Source organism: Globicephala melas, chromosome 16 (genome assembly GCF_963455315.2).
Source record: "Globicephala melas chromosome 16, mGloMel1.2, whole genome shotgun sequence".
NCBI classification, from domain to species: domain Eukaryota; kingdom Metazoa; phylum Chordata; class Mammalia; order Artiodactyla; family Delphinidae; genus Globicephala; species Globicephala melas.
The window spans coordinates 6,414,098-6,434,414 of NC_083329.1; the positions used below are offsets into that span (position 1 = coordinate 6,414,098).

General features: G+C 39.0%; 2 protein-coding genes across 7 annotated transcripts in view; one reads left to right on the forward strand and one right to left on the reverse strand.

Annotated features, from left to right (window-relative positions):
- EDRF1 (erythroid differentiation regulatory factor 1) overlaps nt 1-18,258 on the reverse strand; it is a 39,924-nt gene extending 21,666 nt beyond the window's left edge. For 2 of the 3 annotated variants that reach the window (XM_060286157.1, XM_030832051.2), the window contains exons 1-15: nt 18,014-18,258; nt 16,827-17,035; nt 14,765-14,831; nt 13,980-14,105; nt 12,779-12,903; nt 12,382-12,538; nt 9,413-9,514; nt 9,024-9,145; nt 8,205-8,316; nt 6,540-6,687; nt 6,338-6,446; nt 5,911-6,022; nt 4,026-4,283; nt 2,203-2,274; nt 1,752-1,902 (exon numbers count right to left, since the gene is read on the reverse strand). In XM_060286157.1, coding sequence (XP_060142140.1) covers nt 1,752-1,902; nt 2,203-2,274; nt 4,026-4,283; nt 5,911-6,022; nt 6,338-6,446; nt 6,540-6,687; nt 8,205-8,316; nt 9,024-9,145; nt 9,413-9,514; nt 12,382-12,538; nt 12,779-12,903; nt 13,980-14,105; nt 14,765-14,831; nt 16,827-17,035; nt 18,014-18,121 — 1,978 coding nt within the window. In that variant the 5' untranslated portion in view covers nt 18,122-18,258. The remainder of the gene's footprint in view (nt 1-1,751; nt 1,903-2,202; nt 2,275-4,025; nt 4,284-5,910; nt 6,023-6,337; nt 6,447-6,539; nt 6,688-8,204; nt 8,317-9,023; nt 9,146-9,412; nt 9,515-12,381; nt 12,539-12,778; nt 12,904-13,979; nt 14,106-14,764; nt 14,832-16,826; nt 17,036-18,013) is intronic. The other variant, XM_060286158.1, reaches the window with a different exon arrangement.
- A 222-nt stretch (nt 18,259-18,480) lies between these two features.
- The window catches only part of TEX36 (testis expressed 36), a 49,059-nt gene continuing 47,222 nt past the window's right edge, over nt 18,481-20,317 (forward strand). For 3 of the 4 annotated variants that reach the window (XR_009559354.1, XM_060286416.1, XM_060286418.1), the window contains exons 1-2: nt 18,481-18,674; nt 20,040-20,189. The gene's annotated coding sequence lies outside the window, so the exon portion shown is untranslated. Of the gene's footprint in view, nt 18,675-20,002; nt 20,190-20,317 lie in introns of all 4 variants that reach the window. The other variant, XM_060286417.1, reaches the window with a different exon arrangement.

Consider the following 20,317-nt stretch of genomic DNA (forward strand, 5'->3'; position numbering starts at 1 on the left):
CTCCATTTTGTTTAGCCTTACCTCCTTGTACTCCACGCCTACTCTCCACCAACCAAAATCAAGGTGCAGCTTGTTGCCTACATAGACCCTGTTTTCCCTGTATCCCATCTGGGTTTACTGCTTCCTCCACCAGGAATACTTTCTGAAGTCCAGCCCATTACTACCCTCTTCAGCCAACAAATGACCACTTCTGTGCCAAGCACCGTGCTAGGCACCAGAAACAGTGATATGAAGTTATATGGCCTCTGTCCTTGAAGACCCCACAGACCAAGGCTGGAGATGGGCCAATAACATAAACCACAACAAAATATATTAAGTGCAATGACAGAGAGAAGAGCAAAATGCTGTGGGAACCCACTCCCCATCATCTCCCAGCTTCAAGATGTCTCATTTTATTTTATTTTTTTTAAAGATGTCTCATTTTTTGATCAGCTCCAACACTTGAATCTTTCAAAGCAATGAAAAGTACTTAGTCTCTTATGGTTTTATTTGTGCATGTATTTCTTTTTCCTCTGCTACTGTTATGCATTTTCTATATGCGAGGCATTGTGAGAAAACCAAAAATGAAGAAGATGAAGTTTTGCTCACAAGTGTGTTCGTGTGTGTGTGTGTAAAACCATTAGACACAGCTGATGATGACTGAGGCAGGCCTCAGTTAAGTGCTCACAGGACAGAGTGGTGAGGGAACCAAGTAATTCTGGGGATAGAGGTTAGGACGGAGACCTTAAACAAGAGCAGGATTTTCAACAGCTGAGATGCGGAGGAAGGAGGAGACAGAAAAGGCATTTCAGAGGAGAGAACACCATGAAGGAAGCACAGAGACAGGGGTCTCGAGTGCTGGTGTGGTCCTCCTCATTGTGGGTAGACTCAGGCTGGCACACAGGAAGCACTACATAAATGCTGGGGAAATGAATCCTGCCACGCACACTGCCCCCCGCCCCCTTATGTTCATGAAGGGAAGAAAAGACCTTTTAGAAAGCACTTGATACTATTTTAAACATACTGGCTTTCAAAACACTTTTTAAAATAACTGAAACTGATTTAAAAAAACAAAGGGAGGGGGATATGGTTGGAAAAAGAAATACAACTTAGATTAAAATAAATGAGAAATTCAGGACTTTGACTTCAAAGTCCACATGTTCCTCATGAAGTGATGTCCTTGAGGAACAAATCAGACCCTTTATAAGTGACTCCTGCAGCTTATCCAAGTGCCGTAAGGAGACAACGGCTACCACTCCTAAGGTGCTCATTATGTGCACTGTTCTAAGCACGTTACATACATTAACTCACTGAATCCGTGTAAGAGCCCTTTAAAGTAGGGACTATTATTGTCTCTACTTTGAGAGAAAACAAGGCTCAAAAAAGTCAAACAACCTGCCCTAGTGAAGCTGAGATCTGAAGCTGTGCGGTTTGGTTCCTAAGTCCTTGTGCTTAAACCCTTGACTGCATCTACTGAAGTGGGGCTTTCTCAGGAGAACCCCACCGTGCTGAAGGCATTAGTTCCTCACAGCAGGTAACAGGAGGAAGCAGGTTCCTTATGTTCTTCTTAGAACTATCTATAAAGGATCGAAATTATCCTGTTTTATTTTATATTTCAATTGAAAGGATATCTTCCCCCACTTTCCATTCACATGATATCCTTTTTCTGAATTCCTTTCAATGAATGCCTTAATTGACCTAAGTCTGCTGTTGAAAAGGCCTACTATATTATTCCGCTGAAAAGGCCTTATTTGCACTTCAATTCAACTTACTTTTGTCCAAAAACAAGGCCATCTGCTTCTCCAGACCCTCAGGACCCCCCCTTGTGGATTCATCTTCATATTTTAGTGGGATTGGGGTGTTGGGGTCAGCGGCAGGGAGGTCACTTTCTTTTTTGATGCTGCTGTCCACAGATTTTAAACCCTTTAAAAGAAGAGAAACATTTACTATACGTGTCACTGAACACCAACTGGAAACTAAATATAAGGCAATATCTGGACTACTAGATACATTTAGGAGAATTTAAATTTTGAAAACAGACTTTAAAAAACTACTACATTTGACCTGAAAATTAGGAGACATTAATTTTCAACTTATGCTTAAAGGGGGGGAAAATCACAGTAGAATATCATTCAGAATAACATGTAGGCACCAATAAACAAACACTATTTGCATATCAAGTACAAGTTTTACTGAAACGGTGCAGTCTACACTGAAACTTACCTCCAGAACGTAGGTAAGCACAAGTCTACAGCGCTCTTCTGTGTCATGGCAAACTGGAAATGCGCAACTGGGCTTCAGAAACAAACATTTAAAATTATTAATATGCACTGATATGACAAATTCCATCTCCTGGGAATTACTAAAACTCTACAAGTCAATAATTTTGAAATTTTCTGTATATTCAGCTTAGTGAGGTATCTGACATTTTAAGGCTAATGCACTGTTTAATTGCAGAGTAAACTGATATAAGCATCAACAAAAATCTTGCTTAAAAAGATCTTCCAGCATACATGTTGCTTTAAGTACTTAAAATTCAAAAAAATAATTCTATTACAACAAAAAAAGCAAGAATGAGAGTAGTAATGTTTTAAATAAATGTATACCTAATCCGACGGGTGAGCTTGACTCCTAATCAGCACTAGTTCTTGGTAACACACAGTTAATAATATCATCAATTTAGCAATAAGTTAACAAGTATTGCCAATGGTCTCACTGTATAATTTATATACTTAATTAGGAGGAGAACCAGTTAACAGCCTCCATCTACTAAGTGATATCATGTGTAAGAGCTTCTGCGAGGCATTCCATTTGGTGAATTTTATGAGGCTGGAATTACCATTCTCGTTATACAGAGAAGTAAACACAGATGTTAAGTAATGTGTTCAAGCACTCAGTGAGCGAGTGCTGAGGCCGGGGCTCTGGAGCCATGCTGTCTGTACTTCAAAAAGTACTGAGATAAGGCAAAGCTACCATGAAAGACATGTTTATATGAATACTATGACTGTATTTCTGAGTGCTTTCAATATTGATAGAAAGTGCTGTCTCTGTAAAAAACAAAAAAAAAATCTGTAAGCATACCATTCTCCAAATGTAATCACATTCTGTTACAATGCAGTTTCCCAAATATAGGTACCTTTTACAATCAATGTTTTTGTTTATAATCAGAAACATTTTTTTACTGTACTGCGGGGTTCAAGCTGCAAGTGCACTAAAATTCAGAAAGACGGTTTGTGAGAGACAGAAAAAAAGGCAGTGGGGCTAAGGTAAATGAGAGGAGAAATGAAGGAAGAGAAGGTCAGAAGGACAGGCAATGTTTTGGGGTGACACAGAGGTGTCCTCTAAAAACCTATTTGGATATAAAATTTCCACCTGAAAGTTAAACTCAGAGCTTAAATTAAGAGATTATCTATAAATATGACAGGAAATTAATTATAATTTAGAAAAATGAAACATAATTACACTGTCTAGAAAAAGATGGATGGTATGACAGTCAACACAATTGACACCAAGAGAAACCAAAAGGGCAGGAAGCTCTTAGGGTCTTTCGGGCTGTGACCAGAGAAGAGACATGTCCAATCCAGCTGACATGGCCACAGTCACTGAAAAGCACCATCCTGTAGCACAGGGACAATGTGCCAGATTTCTCCACATATGGATCAATAATGAGCCACCCATGTGCTCTGATTCTACGTGCACCAAGCAACCTACACATTCAGTCTCCCAGCAACACAGCAATCGGGAAGAAGTACCATGGTGAGCAGCCAGGGCTGCACACTGGTCACTGGAAAGGAAAATCTCCCACATAAAAATTAACATATTGATGTGGTTTACACATCAGCCCACCATAGGTCTGCATGTGGATCAGTTACCCTGGGACAACTATAAAACCAAGTTTCAGAATTCATAGAGCTAATGATTATTAGACCCTAGACCATAAAAGATTTACTGAAGTAATGCCATCTCTTGAGATGCTAACTGTATTCAATTAACGATTGTTTGTTTTTCCATTGATGAAATTTTAATACAAATTTCAATATGCTTACTCTGATTTGATGAATGGATTTGTATTTTTCTGGAACTGACAATTCTCCAACAGACTTAATTATAGCTACTGCTTTGTTATCATCTGATGGATCAGAACAGGTGCTGTAGGATACGTTTTCATCACTGTCTGGCATCTCCTCCTCCTCTTCACTATAACTTTCATCAGAATTCTCATTTAATGGAGATTCTGAACTTTCTTTTTTAGGTTCATCCAATTGGAAGAGTTCTGAAAGCATGTAATTGGCTGAAGCAATAATCTTATAAAAAGAAAAAAATATAAGTAACTCATCAAAATCGAGCATTCTAAAGTGGAATGAATTTTACTACTGTACTAACAAATTTTAAGAGACCTGCAGACAGGCTGTTTCCACCACAGACTGTTAATACACACTGAAATGTTCCTGTTTCAAAGTACCAACACTCTGAATGTACTCTGTAAAATCCTCATGGGTTGATATGTTTATTTCCTAAAATTATTCCATTCCCAGCCCTCTCTCTTAAGAAAAAGTGGCAAATGTATTTCACTGGAGACAAGTTTTCACGTATAAAGTGTCATAACTAAAATGTTAGCAACACATCACTCCGTATCAACCAAGAAACAAGAATTTCTCTTTACACGCTATGAACTAATTAGTTTATCTTTAATAGGCAACTAATATTTACTATACGACCTATGGTTCCAGGGGGAAAACCTCCACTAGCTTAATGAGGGAAAAGTCCAGAAAATCTGGTTTCTCTTAAAATTAGCATTTATATATTAGCATTTATTTTACTCTACTGTTTAGGTAATTCTTAGTCTCAGACATGCAATAGTCTTAACACTATTTTTAACTTATTAACCACCATCACCTTAATCAGCAATTAGACATTTAAGCCAGAAATTGCTTTGCCATTTTTCTTCAAAAACAGTTTATCTTGGTTTGGTCTCTAGGATAATCTTTATCTCCAAACTGCACGTGGCCACAACTAAAAGGAACTTGGATCTTTAAAAAAAAAAAATCACAGATACTACATATCTCTTCTGATTTAAATAGGACACAACTATCCTTACACTGAAACATACAGTTGTCAAATTCAGACACCTGAGGGTAATAAGGGTGGTGTAAAACCATGGGCACAGAACTGAGGTTGTTTTAAGAGACGCTTTTATATACTGAGGTACAGGATGTGGACCTTATTCATACTGACATTCATGTAAATGGATCTTTCAAGAGACTATAGTTTTCCACCTTTTAACAGTGATAATACAAAGGAAAAACAGCACTACTTTACTAAAATTGTGTGAATTGTACATTTATAGAACAGTGCTATCCAAGAGAAATGTGAGCCAGACACAAAATTTAAAATTTTCTAGTGGCTACATTAAAAAAAAGTAAAAACTGGTTGAAATCAATTTTTTCTTTTTTTTTTTTTGCGGTACGTGGGCCTCACTGTTGTGGCCTCTCCCGTTGCGGAGCACAGGCTCCGGACGCGCAGGCTCAGCGGCCATGGCTCACGGGCCCAGCCACTCCGCGGCATGTGGGATCTTCCCGGACCAGGGCACGAACCCGCATCGGCAGGCGGACTCTCAACCACTGCGCCACCAGGGAAGCCCGAAATCAATTTTTAATATTACACTTGATTCAATAAACAAAATATTTCATCATGTAATGTGTACACACATGCGCACACACACTCTTCAAGATTCAGTGTGTATTCTACATTGAAAGCACATCTCGATTCAGATGAAGCACACTTTAGTGCTCAAGAGCCACACGTGGTACCTGGTTACCAAACTGGATCCACTGGGCAGCTGCAGACTATGAATTAGGCGGCTTTAATGTCTAGGCAACAATTCTCTATCAGAATGCCAGAATTCTTTTAGAGAGCATATGTTAATCTTACTTGAGGATGCCTGCCTTTGTCCAGCAATTTAACACAATTCAGAAGCAGGGTTCTAACAGTCCCATAGTGTTTCTTATTTTGATTCTTCTTCATCATCATGTTGCAAGCAACCCTAAAAGAAGTTCATATCAAATTTACTCCCCATTCATCGTTCTCTACAAGACTCAAGTCTAGGCACACTCTTCTTTCCTTCCAGTGGAATAAGGGCCATAAGAAACTACTAAATGTTGTGTTTTATATACCTGCCCTCCCCCTTCCCCATTTATTTTGGAACAGTATATAGGTGTATATATACATACATACATACACTTTTTTTAAACTATGAAAATCTAAAAGGTATTTAAAACCTTGGCGTAGATAATGTGGCTATACACTTAAGAATTGTAAGTAAGGCTAATTCTTCATCTTAACTTCTTAAAGCACTCACTTATATAAGAGAATAGCCACTGGCATTGTGAATGGATTTTGGTATTTGTCTTCAGTTTCTTCACAAAGAGTAGTGAGATCATAGAGCTTCACTATATCACTGCCACTTGCTGGGAAAAAACAAAAAAAACAAAAAAACCAAATAAACCTCACTTTACAGTTGCCACTCAAATCAATTACTATTCATTCAAGAATTAGCTTACCTTTAAATAGCCAATAGGTATGTCCTTCTTTGGTACAATTAGATTTCAAAAATGATAAAATATTCTGTGCAATATCTTTTATGACTTTAGTAGAAAAATTAGAGTTTTCCAAATTGGGAATCTCTTCTGTCTTTATCATTTCATACTTCTGTAAAACAGATAGAAGATAGTTTAAGAGAAAACCTACACAGCAACACTTCTCTTATGAAAAAGCGACCAAACATACGAATCCCGCAACTAGAGACCTACGCAGCATGAGAGTTTAAGGCACTGGTTTTTGGTCTTTTTTCTGCCCTGATACTCCAAAGAAATCTGACCCATCCCTGCCAGCAATGTGGTGGTTTACCACAGGAATAATTCTCAAGGGGGAGTCATCACCTGATTTTGAACCACACACTTAGGCAGGATCTCATTTCTGTCCTAACCACGGAACAAGTCACACTGTACACTTTCTTCTATTCTACCCTAATGGTTTTCCACTGGGAAGGTGGTAAATGAAGGCAGACTTCGCCCAGTAAACTTTCTCAAAATATGTATTTCTGGCTTTTTCTTTCCCCTGACACTATAGTCATCTGGGCAGTGTCTCCAGTATATCCTCTTTTCCCCTTGAGCTATGTAGTCTATTCCTTTACAGAAATGGAGCATGGCGTGTGGAGGCAACAGTAAGAGTAAAGGCTGCAAGGCTATTACTATCACGATTTTTTTTTTTTTCCCGGTATGTGGGCCTCTCACTGCTGTGGCCTCTCCCATTGCGAAGCACAGGTTCCGGATGCGCAGGCTCAGCGGCCATGGCTCATGGGCCCAGCCACTCCACGGCATGTGGGATCTTCCCAGACCGGGGCACGAACCCGTGTCCCCTGCATCGGCAGGCGGACTCTCAACCACTGCGCCACCAGGGAAGACCACTATCACGATTTCTAAAGCGCCTCTGTAGCTTTAGCTTGTCTTCTGCTTACACTTCCCTAAAGGCCACTTACCGTATTTTCTGAAGTACTCTAAGACTAGAAACTACAAATCAGTTGGAAAATAGACCAGATCAAAACAGAAGTGATCTCACCCTTCTCTAATCATCCAGACTCCTGTGTGCACTACACTGTGAATCCTTCACCCACTGTCTCCAATTTTTCTCTTTGCACATTCTTATTTCCCATTAGGTTAAACCGTTTTGAGTAGTGACCAAACCTTATTGTTTTTCCTCCAACATTTCTGATGGGGACAAAGTCCCTCATAAATAGAATATGCTCAATAACAATTTGCTATATAAACTATTTACTTTTATGCAATGCTGGGGCCTTTCCTTAAAACTCTGCATAAACTGAGTAGGTATTTGTATACTGAATAAACACCTCTACTGTTAGGACACTTTCAGGTAATTACTGTGGGTTCCTGGCATTAAAATTACAGTTCTCTGGCTACAAATATAGATTTTAGTACTGTATTATGACCTGCCCACAAATTACCTGTAAAATTAGACTCCTATAACATCTAGAATTCTGATATCACCAACTCAAACGTGAAAACACTCAAATTTGAGTTTATCCATAGCTATCTTCCTTGCCAAAATACACCTTAGTATTTAACAGTCTTAAAAACTTTAGTGAGGTACTTTCTGCTCCAATCTGTATTTGAGAGATTATTTTAAAATTTGCACTGTATCTATCTTACCTGTACAATTCCATTTACATGAAAACACATGACAAGCTCTGGTACATTGCATATCAAGTTGTCCAACCAATAGTCGATTCCAGTTAGCACATTAATTGGTTTGTTGTTATCCCTAAAAATACACATTTCTAGTGTTATTTGATTTAATTAAGCTGTTCCATAGTCAATCACCTGAGACTTATTTCCCCCATTAAAATATTTTAATCTATTCTCCCTAGTTGGAGAATGCCATTTATGCTTTCTCTTCTGATGAGACACGCACATGTAGCTTATGTGGTGTGTTGTACTTAACATCCTTCCACAAGCTTTTCTTGGACTTCTAATGGGTGTCCATCAGAGTTTTCAGTAAGAATAGGAGGAACTACGACAGCGGATGACGGGGAGCCTACTGCACGCTCTTCACACAACCTGAAGTGAAAGACTGACCAGCATGCATCATAGTGCCCAAGTCAGAATTCACATGGACTAGCATGAACACATACACCTGGAACATTAAAAAAATGCTCACAATTAGTTAACAGAAAGCTGGTAGACCATCTCCTTGACTAGTTAAATAGACTACATTATATTCTCACAAGTTGTAGATTCAGACTTAAGACTAGGTCAGCACAGCAGATCTCTGACTCCACTCACTGAGGACTAGAATGAAAAGCCAGCCAGAGGGCTTTCAGCATTTGCTGAAACACTCCTTCCTCACTGCAGCCATTTCAACTGGTGGGGCAAGAAGGGAAGTGAAAACAACTAGAAAAGGCAACGATGCTGGAATGGAGAAGCGAAAGCAGACGGAAGGCTGATCTAAAGGGACACGAGCCTGGTTACCTGAGGCGCAGGCTGACTGCTGGGTATCTGCCTCCTCCAAATATAGGCATGTTGGAGCCAACCAGCATATGTATGTCTTCAAACGTCCATAAAATATTCCGAGCAAAATCATTTTTAAGACCCTGTGATTTAAAATCAAATAGAAAGATTATATAATAAACAGGAGATCAGTAATCTCCCCCCATGATCCACAGAAAGATTAGAAAAAGGAAAAGACAAGGGAGACAAGGTAAATTAAAGCCACAGAGCTATAAGATCACAGAGATGCTTAGAAAGAGATTCAGGATCAAGTGGATTTCTTCCCCTATGAATCCAATTTAGACTAGTTTTTAAATGACGAAGTAGACTGGGGATTAGGTGTCTCACCTTGGACACCACGAAAAGCATACCTGACTGTTCTCCCCGTCATTGAATAAAGTAGTCAGGTTTTGTTCTTTAGGTGCTGAGGCCACATGCCCCACTATGTATGAGGGTTCAAGAGGCTCACCTCCCTGTGAAAAGTGCAAGGATAAGGAGTGATTCTGCTGCCGTAATTACTTTAAAATGGCCTACTGTTAAAGAGTATCACCTAAACATTCAAAGCATACACATCAAATCTACTCTTGTAAATCAGGGCTAATACAAATCATTAACTCTCATCACTGGGTGACATATTTGAGCTCCTAATTACCGGTTACTATAATAAGCTAATCACATTTAGATATTATTCAAATAACAATGAAAGATGATTTTAAGCTTTCCAAGCTTTTTTCCTTTTTTTGGGTGAATCAGAAGAGCACTGCTCTTTCAGCATACCCCATCCCTACTGGATTAAAAAATTCCTAAGAAACCTCAGCCGTATTTTTGAGACACTGGTCATCAGAACAGCCTCCAGTTTCACATTTCCTAGTGTGTGTTTCACAGAAGTCTAGTCCCTGGGTGAAAAATTTCTGGAGTCAGGTTTGAAAAACACTGCTTACCAATGATTTGCTTTTGGAGAGTAACAATTCTTATTACCATTAAAAAGCCCCTAAGAGGTCCTGCACTGGAAAAACCTACTTCGCCTCTGTATAATCCAATGTTCTCACATGTATCTGATCTCATAACACTTTCTTATTCTTATTAGATTCTGTGGAATATATTTTGAAAACACATAGGAAGAGGAATCTTTGACATGGGTAAACACAGTCCACCACTCAACTTTCCAACCATAAGGGCAGTTGCCATTAAAAAACATTACTTTAAACCTTTAAGAAACATTACTTTAGACCAAGATGAGCATGCATATGTGCATGCACATGTGAGTATGTGTGTGCATTGCTTATTCCTATGTGTGTGCTAACAGGCCTAGCACCTGCCTGCAAAGTACGTATAACTGCAAGCATGGGGGGGAAATCTCCAGTGCTTCTGCTATGTCTTGTCTTCTTTTCAAAGGGTCCTTAAAGGATTTCAAACATTTATTATATTGTTTATTTACACAGACAAGTTATCAACCCCCCAAACTGTATTTGCCAGGTAGCTGCTTTAGTGGGAGTTTGGGCTCTAGTTTATAATGTCCTCAATAAAGGTTTGGCTCACGGCCATACCACAGAGACCTACTTAAACTCTATTAATGCTTAACACAGGCCTCAAACTAGCCGTTTTAGTGTTGGGAGCAAGAATTCATGAGGTGATAGCTTACGAACAAAAATACATCTCTAAATGTTGAAATTTAAAGATTTATATATGTTATAAAAAGTATTCTGTAAAAGATTATTTTTAGGCAGGGTAGCTCTACTTAGGAATATGCCATTGCTAAGACAACCTGACTGCTTACAGGGCCCTTCTAAATGTGGGGGATACATGGGCACACTGGAGTAATGCTGTGAGAACAGGCCTCTGAAGTCAGAAATATCAGGGTTTAGACCCTAGCTGGAACTTCATCAGCTCTGTGGCCACAGACAAACATCTACTTTTTATGAGCTTTATTTACTTATTTGTAAAATGATACCATCAACACAATACATATGCAGCTCCAAGGATGAAACAAATTTATACGCCACACGTGGAGTAAAGTTCACGGCCTAAGAGGCATTAAGTAGATTCCAGGTCACTTCCTCCACATGCAGGTCTGCATATTCTCAAAAGCCTCCAAGGTTTTTCATAGTAACCCTTAAAGGACAGATGATAACACTCATAAAGGAGGAAATGGGTGGTAGAAGACTAGTATTTCTATTATGTGGTCTTTTTATAATGTATTTTGAAGTCAAGGAATACTAAGTAATTTTTTAGAAACTCCTTTAGTGAAGTATAATCACATATAGGAAAGTACATAAAACAAATAATACAGAATACAGTATAATGACTAGTTAGAAAGCAAATTACCTATGTAACCACTACCTAAGTCATGACATGGGACCCTCCTAGCACCCAGCACCCATGTCCCTTCTCATTTATGTAACATACCCACCTCCTACAGTTATCACTAGATGGACTTGCATGGTAATTACTCCCTTCCTTTTCCTTCCAGTTTTCCCAACTTTGGAAAAAATTTAAGGTCACTACAGTTTAACGAGGCATCTCTATCTGAAAACCTACTAAAACTAAAATCAAGTTAAAGCTATTTGTCCCCTATAACCTTATAAGTTGTGAGGATAGATAGTATCTGGACAAATGCTGAATGTTCAACGTGTGAGAATACACAGCAAGAGGAAAAACACAATTTACCAAGTTAAAGATCTTATTTTTACCTTCCTCAAGCTTGTCAATATATTTTCCTAAAAATAAACATGCACAATTTACATCTATGGAGTTATTTTATTCTTTGATAGACACAATAAGGACAAAAACAAATGAACAATAAGAACCAAGAATATAAGAGACAAAAGAGGTAACAGTCTACTCTCTCTTCCTTTCTAAAAGCTTTATAACATTAATGTAGGTTAAGTCTTAGCAACTTCATCTAGAAAATCTGCAGGGCTATTTCAGGCCTACCAATCTGACTAAAAGTTAAGGTAGAAGATCAGTATTTAAATTACAAACAGGCCTGTGAGTCTCAATATCTGATAGGTATTTAATATTTCTACAGTTTAAATATACTGTATCTCTTTATGACTTTAAGGAGATAATCAGTATCAATAAACATATTGATAAGCTATCTTAAATGTGGTAAAAACTTTTAAATGTTTTTGAATTATTTCTTAAAAAACATCAGATCTAGCCATTCACGATATCCCTTGTAAATTCCATATTGAAAAACTAAAGAAAGTACTTTTTGTAACTGTGAAGACATAAATTGATGGAATATTTTTCACTCCGGTTCGTCTATTTTTATTAACAAAATAATTGATTTTGTCTCCTTAAATGAGTTTGCTGAATTAGCATCTAAGTACTAACTAACCTGACTGGAAGCACTGGGGTCTTCAGAGACTGAAGAAGGCATTTCAAAGGGGGCAGGCCAAGAAGCCCCATCCGAATCGTTTGTCTGATCTGCGCTGGACGATTTCTGCTGTTTTGCAGTAGATGGGACAGGCTGAGCAGCTCCATCACCATTGATACTGGCCAAATCAGACAGAAAAAAAACCACACTGTTACTAAGTTAACTTTATGTAACAGGCCACCAGTTTTTAAAAACCAGATTCTATAATCAAGCACAAATCTCGTTAAAAAAGCAATATAGGGCAAATGTCAACAATAATAGCGGCAAAACTTAAATTACTTTTGCTGGCTTCAAATTACGTTTTAGATCAGAATTTCATTTTTCCTCTTAAGATAAAAATAAACAAGTAGCCAAGTACCTGTAATATAAAAACTTCGAAAGAATAGCCTTCTGATACCAGTGTTCTTTGCTTTTTTTCTTCCTCTGCCACTTCTGATCAATAAGTCTTTGATAAAACTCTTTTAACCACGTCCAATCACCAGTCTGAATAACATAAGAAATTGATAAATTAACCAAGCTTGCAGTCAAAACAATTCCTTACCTATTGCCCTCTTATAGGAAATACTTTTTATTTTTTAAATTCCACTTCATAAACCTACACTCGTAAAACATTTACCTTTCTAGACTCAGTCCCTATCAACTCTTTTAGGAAATCTCCCTGTTCTCCTCCTCTCTTTAAGCCAGACAAGGAGAGGTGACTCTCTCTATAACATGTTCTTCAGTGCCTGGAATCAGTCCCACTATGCACACTGCATTAAAATTATCTGTGTGTTTATAACCCCCAAATTATAAGCTGTTAGGAAGCAAGGACTGTGATTCTCAAGATCCTGCCCAGTGGCTAACATATACAGACTGAACTGAACTGTGGTCTTTTCAAATGGAAAAACATTTATTTTAAATGTCAATTTAAATCACTGTAACTTATTTTCCTATATCAAAGCACTGCAGGAATATTCTTTAAAGAGTAGACTATGGGAGTGGCAAGACCATGAACTATTTGCAACCATGAACTATTTATAATGACAAGGTAAATACAGAAGTACTGAATAAGCTTTCAGAAACTGAAATATTATTATATTATTATACTTTACAAAATAATAGGGGGAATAGTCATTTACCACATACAGTTTGAGAAGCTCTACTTTAAGAGAACCAATTAATTCTAATATAACTATATATTCATAGGAATAATTTTTTAAACATTTTTCACATTTCCTGGCAGCCATGTTTCATGAAAATGTCTTTAATGGAGACATCAAAGGACTTTTCAAAAATTTAACCAGTCCCTGAAATTTCAGATTTTTCACAACTTTCTTCATTCACTTCACCCTTTTCCTTGCAAGAATCCTGGTTGTTGGTTTCAATGAAGTAAGTTTCTTCACCGTTCTCTTTTCTATTTTTTCTTTATTAAAGCTTTTTTATCTTCAGTGAACCTTTTCACTTCTTGGTTGAAGTACTCAACCACATTTCCACTTTGGCCTTTCTTTGAAACAAAATCACATTTCTAGTTCCCCTAAGTTGTTAAAATAGTGTTTTTCTTGTTATTTTTCACGTATTACCTGAGATGATCTCATAAAGAGTTCCTGAATATCTAACTCGTCTAATAAGAGAGTCCTTCCTATGCGGTGCACTGCCATGCTCACGTGCGATTTGCTGTAGGGAATCTTCAGAAGCTTTTTTATGTTCTTGAAAAAAATCAAGAGAAAAAAACAATTTAGAAAGACCTTTGTAGTGTGATCTGGAATCTTTCAAATTTTAACTTCACTCAACTTTAAAGCATAATAAACCTTATTTCCTTAAGGTCATACAAACTGTATTTTACACAAAGAGCTACCTATAAACACATAGAAGACAGAGCTTTAGAACCAGAATCACCTACATTTTACCAGTCACCCTGTGTTAATGTAAATGACAGTCAAAGATTTATTTGTACACGATGGAATTTCATAAAGTATGTACAGGTCACACTGTTGCACTGACCCAGGCTTTTAGCATCTCAGATAAAATTGGCCAACTAAGGATCAACAGATTTTACCAAAAGTATCACATCTAATTCTCAACTAGTAACATTACATAACCCAACATTATAATTGCTATCATCAAAACTGCTATCATTAAAACACAACCATCAATACTAATATTAATTACCACTGCCACTATTTGGGGGGTTGCTCCCTCCTCTTTGAGGAAAGACGCAGTGAACAGTGTTACTTTAATAAAAAAGGTATTCAATAATCAGATAGTTGTAGCTTATTTCATCACTAATTTTTCAAGACTGCAGACAAAGCAGGCTATAAATCCCCAGCACAAACATCCCAACTACATTTGCAATAAGAACACTTACTTCAGAGTCAGAGACAACATCCACATCATTTCCCACTGAATCAATAAAGTCGTATGCCATCCCAAAGCTGAAGGAGAAAACAAAGGCCACAAAAATCACGTTCAGGGTGGTGCAGGTATTGTTTATAATAGAATACTACATTTCATCGTTTCTTGGATACACGTTTTTCACATTCTAACACCTCCGAAATCAGTATGCCTATCACCATTACAGTTGGCTAGTTTTTCCTTCTTAATGGTACATAAAATAATGGGGTCACTTAACAGACATAGAAAACAGACTTGTGGTTCCCATGGGGGAGGGGGAGAGGGAGAGGGATGGATTGGGAGTTTGGGATTAGCAGATGCAACCTATTATATATAGAATGGATAAACAACAAGATCCTACTATAGAGAACAGGAACTAAATCAATATCCTGTGATAAACCACAATGAAAAAGAATATGTACATATGTGTGTGTACGTGTGTGTGTGTGTGTGTATACATATAACTGAATCACTCTGCTGTACACCAGAAACTAACATAACATTGTAAATCAACTATAGTTCAAGAAAAAATAAATTAAAAAAAATTAAAATAATGGGGTGACTTAAAAATCAATAGCATCTTGGATTTGATAAAAGATAGTAATAACAGAATAGTAATAGAAGCAATTAATAGTAAATATTTAGAATAAAAACAATTAACAATTATTTTTATTTTTGTAGTCATGAAGTCTAAAAAATATCCAATAGAAAACAGTCAGAGTTATTATTATTTTTAGGTGGGGAGATGAGAAAAATAGCAACAGAAACATTTATCAGAATTTTTGTCTCTGGGATTATGTTCCCAGTGATATACACTACTACCCTTTTAAAAAATATATGAGAAAAAAATGCACATGAAACCAATTCAACCAGAAAGAGAAAAAACAGCTAACTGAGCACCCAACTTGTGCCAGGTACCACATGAGGCACATCTATAATCTGCAAGCCTGAAAGGCAGCCGATGTCACCATTTTTCAGTTTGTAGGAGGCAGAGAGTCAAGATACTTATTTAGGACTGCCTCACTTCAAAGCATGCTGACGATTTACCATGTGGTCTAGGCAAGTTACTTAACCTTTCCAAGCTTCAGTTTTCCGCAGGAAAGTTAGTTAACAGTACCAAACTCAAAGGGTTGTTGTGAGAATGAAATGAGATAAACATATAAAGTACTCAGCACAGTGTCTGTACACAGTCAATATAATTATCATTTAAATCACTTTATAACATTTAATTCTGTTGACCTACAATTTATTAAGCCATTCTTCTAAAAGAAGATATGCAGACTATTTCCAATTTTTTTTTTGCTAGTATAAATAGTGCTACAAACAAGCAACATTTTACAAATATAACTTTTACCTTCTGAGACATTAGGATAATTTCCAAACTACTGGCACATAAGGTACTAATGTATTTATGGCTCTTGCTATATGTTATGCAGAAATATGTTAGGTTCAATTGCTGAGAGGAAAAAAGAGAACCCCATATATTAAACGGTCTACAAGAATATGGACATCATTATATTTTTCTCTGTAAGACCCAGGCCACTCTCTCAACTTTAAATACCACCACCAAGTGTCAAAGTCAAGGGGGTACATCACTCGACATGCTGTGTTTTTACATCACTGCTTTTTCAGCCCAGACAATCCACCACCATTTAATGAAAAATTCCACAAGACAGGTTAGGCAGTGTTAAGGGTTTTCCTCATCATGTGCCACCCTGATTCTCTGCATTCACACATTCAAAAGGTATGTAAATTGGCTAAAATTAAAATAGCTAATGGAATTTTAGTGGTCAAAACTCATCTTTGTTAATAACATGATGCAGACTTGAAAGAAGCATATGCGATTGATATCTTCATATTTTAACAGAGTCTTATTATCAGGGGGATAAAGGACATTGAAAGTCAAATACAATCTTTTACCAAAGCGAAATCTTGGCACGTTGATGAGCATTACAAATTAAACTGAACAGCGAGTATTAAGAGTTTTAAGGTGGAGGGTTGAGGGACTGGTAAAAATGCCATCAGTTAATATTTACCTTGAAAATGGCTTGCTTTTCCTACTGTTGCCAAGAATGGTAGTTCCTGCTGGTCCTAGTTTGGCACTCTCTCGTAACCAGTTGGCAGGTGGGAGTTTCAAGTCTGTTTTCTCTTGGAGGCGTGCAAATGCTGTCCGAGGAGGGGCAGAAGAGTATTTCACCACAGCTCGGCTCTTCACTTCATTGCCTCCAAGAAATAAAGCTGATCCCTGATTAAAACATTAAATGAAATTTTAATATACACTACTAGGAATAAAAATACCCCATCTTAATAATAATAAAAACCCTACCACATCAGGCTTACAAGAACATATACTACATGTTACTAACAGCAGTTAATAAATGTGAGCGTGAATGTGTACCATTTACTTAGCTCTTTTTCACATAATTTCAAACAAAAAAAGATCAGTCGAGGAGTGTGATGGGTTATTAGCTAGGAAACAGGCCAACCGAACTATGTTTTAAAACATTCATAAAAAAGTGTAGAAGCAGAAACCAAGGAGTCAAGAGTAGCACGTTAACTAAATGCAAAATTTAATAAAACCTCTGTTCAATATTAAAGATGTATTTCAATGTCAATAACATACATCATTTAGAAAGTAGTTTGTGGTGAGATATCTGGGCCTTTTTTGTTTTTAAGTAAGCGTTTAGCAACTGATTAGTCAGTTTACGACACAAATACTCTGAATGTCTAACTTCATAGCAAGTCCCTGGGGGGTGCGCACAGATTTCACTTGCACAGCCCCAAGAAAGCTCAGGGTCTAAGTTAACTCTTCCAACCTTCCTTCACGTAGCCCCGCTTCGGCCTGGCAAACACTTTGCGCCCTTCTAACATTAATTAGCTCAGTGCCATCTCGGTGAGCTTGCTCTCTTCTCCCTTCAGCTCTGCAAGGCTGTGCCGACTTGGGAACCACATATTTACACGTACGCTTCTTGAGAGCGAAGGTCGTGTCTAACTCACCTGTCGGTTATCTTCGACTGGGAAGCCAGGACTGCTTTTGATACGAATGATCTGCAAGTAAATGCCTGAGTACACCGACAGGCACACGGACTTCCACTCCGTTTGGGGGGCCGTCGGGGAGGCGTGGAGAAGGCGCCAGAAGCCGCCGGGAACCGTGACATCCCTCCCGGCCGAGCGGGCCCGCAGCCCACGGAGCCCTGCAGGTCCCGCCCCACCGCGGACTCACCTGTGCAGAAGGTTCCTCGGACTCTCCTTGGGACAAGAGGCTGAGCCCTCCCCGAGCAGCGGCCCCGGCCGGCGGAGCCTCGGTCCCGGCCTCCTTAGAGTCCCCCATCACCTCGGTCCAGGTGAGGCGAGGTGAGGCGAGGCGACGCGAGGCGACGCAAGTCTCGACCCGAGAAGCCGTAACAAGTTGCCGGGCCCAGAGGCGCTGCTGGCCAGCAGAGCAGGAGCCAGATACGCCCCGCACTTCCGGCCTCTGACAGGAAGAACTGGACCGAACGCGTTCAAATCTCGCGACTTTTGCTCCAGAGGCCCGGCCCCGCCTCCCCCGGTAGATACCAGCTTCGCGGCGGGGGCGGGAACTGTCGTGCGCTGATGTCTGCCAGAGTTTCTGCGGGAAACTACTTCTCGCGTTATCTGACTCCCAGGCTCCACCCCTTGCACGCCGGTCTTTGTTGGCCAACCGTCCTCGGGACTTGGGCTTTGGGCGGAGTCAAAGTCGCAGAGGTCCTCTCTGCGTGGGCGGGGAAGAGCGGCCGTAGTTGTAACCAGCGGCTCCCGTTACGTAAAGTAGTGAAGTGTCAGCGCTTTTCCCGCCACAGCTTTCAGTGCCCCTTCGGTTTGCAGTCGGGCTCACAGGCCCAGGAAGGGAAAGACATGCCCAGGTGAGGGGCCGTCCAGACTCAAGCCAGCCCGGCCTCGGCGTACTGTCCGCTCATCGCAGTGCGTGCATGGACCTCGCGGTCCCGAGTGTAGGAGCGGCGGGGCTCCGCGGGGAGAAGAGGCCCTCCGCCTTTGCTGAAGGGATGGATTTCAGAGGAGACGGCACCGCCAGAGGTGCAGAGTTTGCTGTTTAGTGACGCCTGGAGCATCTACGGAGAGCCCCGTATTTGTCGGGCCTTAGGGAACTAGCAAAGGGCATTCCGGTGGTCCAGGGACTTCTCGAGCGTTAAAGGGCTCAGGAAACACCTGGGGATCTAGTTGACATGCAGATTTTGATTCAGTTGGTCTGAGAGGGGCCTCAGATTCTACATCTCTACCAGACCCCCAGGAGATGATGCCAGTGCTTTGAGTAGCAAAGAGGTAGAGAAATAGCCAAGGTCTGTGTAAAGCTTCGAAGGTGCTCGGCTCTCTTAACCTCTGAGCCGAAACCCAGTATCGTATCGTTACATGCAGCCACAGCCTTCATAAAACTGTTTTGTTTTGCAGTAAAATATTGAAAGTTTCTTGAAAACTTAGTTTTGCCTTGGCAATTACTTGGCTATCTCAATTTGTAATTTACATCAGGTGCTGATAATACACTAATTATCTGCAGATTTAGAAGTCCTTGTAACTGTTAAACTCAATTTACAAATTGTTTTCAATTGTAACAAAACATTTTTATGATTTATATTTAACAGTGAATTTAATATCATAGTATATTTTGTAGAACTTAAATCAACATGTATTGGTTTTGATATCTATAATTTTCTGTTTGTATTTTGCAGTCAATGTTTTTCATTTTTTGCAAGTAACACATTGTTATTTTACATTATAGTAAAAAGTTGAACACAACTTAAAGGTCTAAGGACATTAGGATGGTTAAGTCTACTTTTGGTACATAATACCATTAACTTGTGCAACTATTATCAATAAATTGTTTTTAAAGAATATTCAAGAACATTTAAATTGCACATTGTATGTTAATATAAGTGTACCTGTACTGTAAGATCCTGTGCGATGTTGTGATAAAAAAAAGTAAAGCAAACCTGTGATAAGATCTTAATTTCACAAACATGTTTATTTCTGTGTCAGTGTCCATAAAAACATCTCTACGGGGTAAAATGAAATGATTTAAAATTTATTCTTTAAAGCTTCATTTTCCTGTTTTTCTTTCTGATTATGCATTATTTTATAGTAAAATGTCATTTTATTAAGCTTTTATACATATATAATTTAGCTTCTAATCATCTTTGAATTCTGTTGTTTTATTGTATAATTCTGTGTTTGCAAGAAGGGATTTCCTGATGTAGCAGTGATTCTTTCTTCAGGACTCACATATACTGCAGGCCTCTTTGAGAAGTAAGTGCCTGAACCCTTGTTGATAATGCTTCGGGAGAAAATGTGCGGAAACAGCCTGTGAAAAGGCAGCGAGAAGAGTGAAACACAGAGAACCGGGAACGCAGCACAGAAAAAGAGAGGTCAGCGGCAGAGGGGACTATGGGAGCGGGCGTTGGGCTGGGGGAACCAGGGACGCCCAGGAACTGTTTGTGGAAGGAAACCTGAGGAGGGACCAGATATTCTGGGGCCTCTCACAGGGCAGGACTAG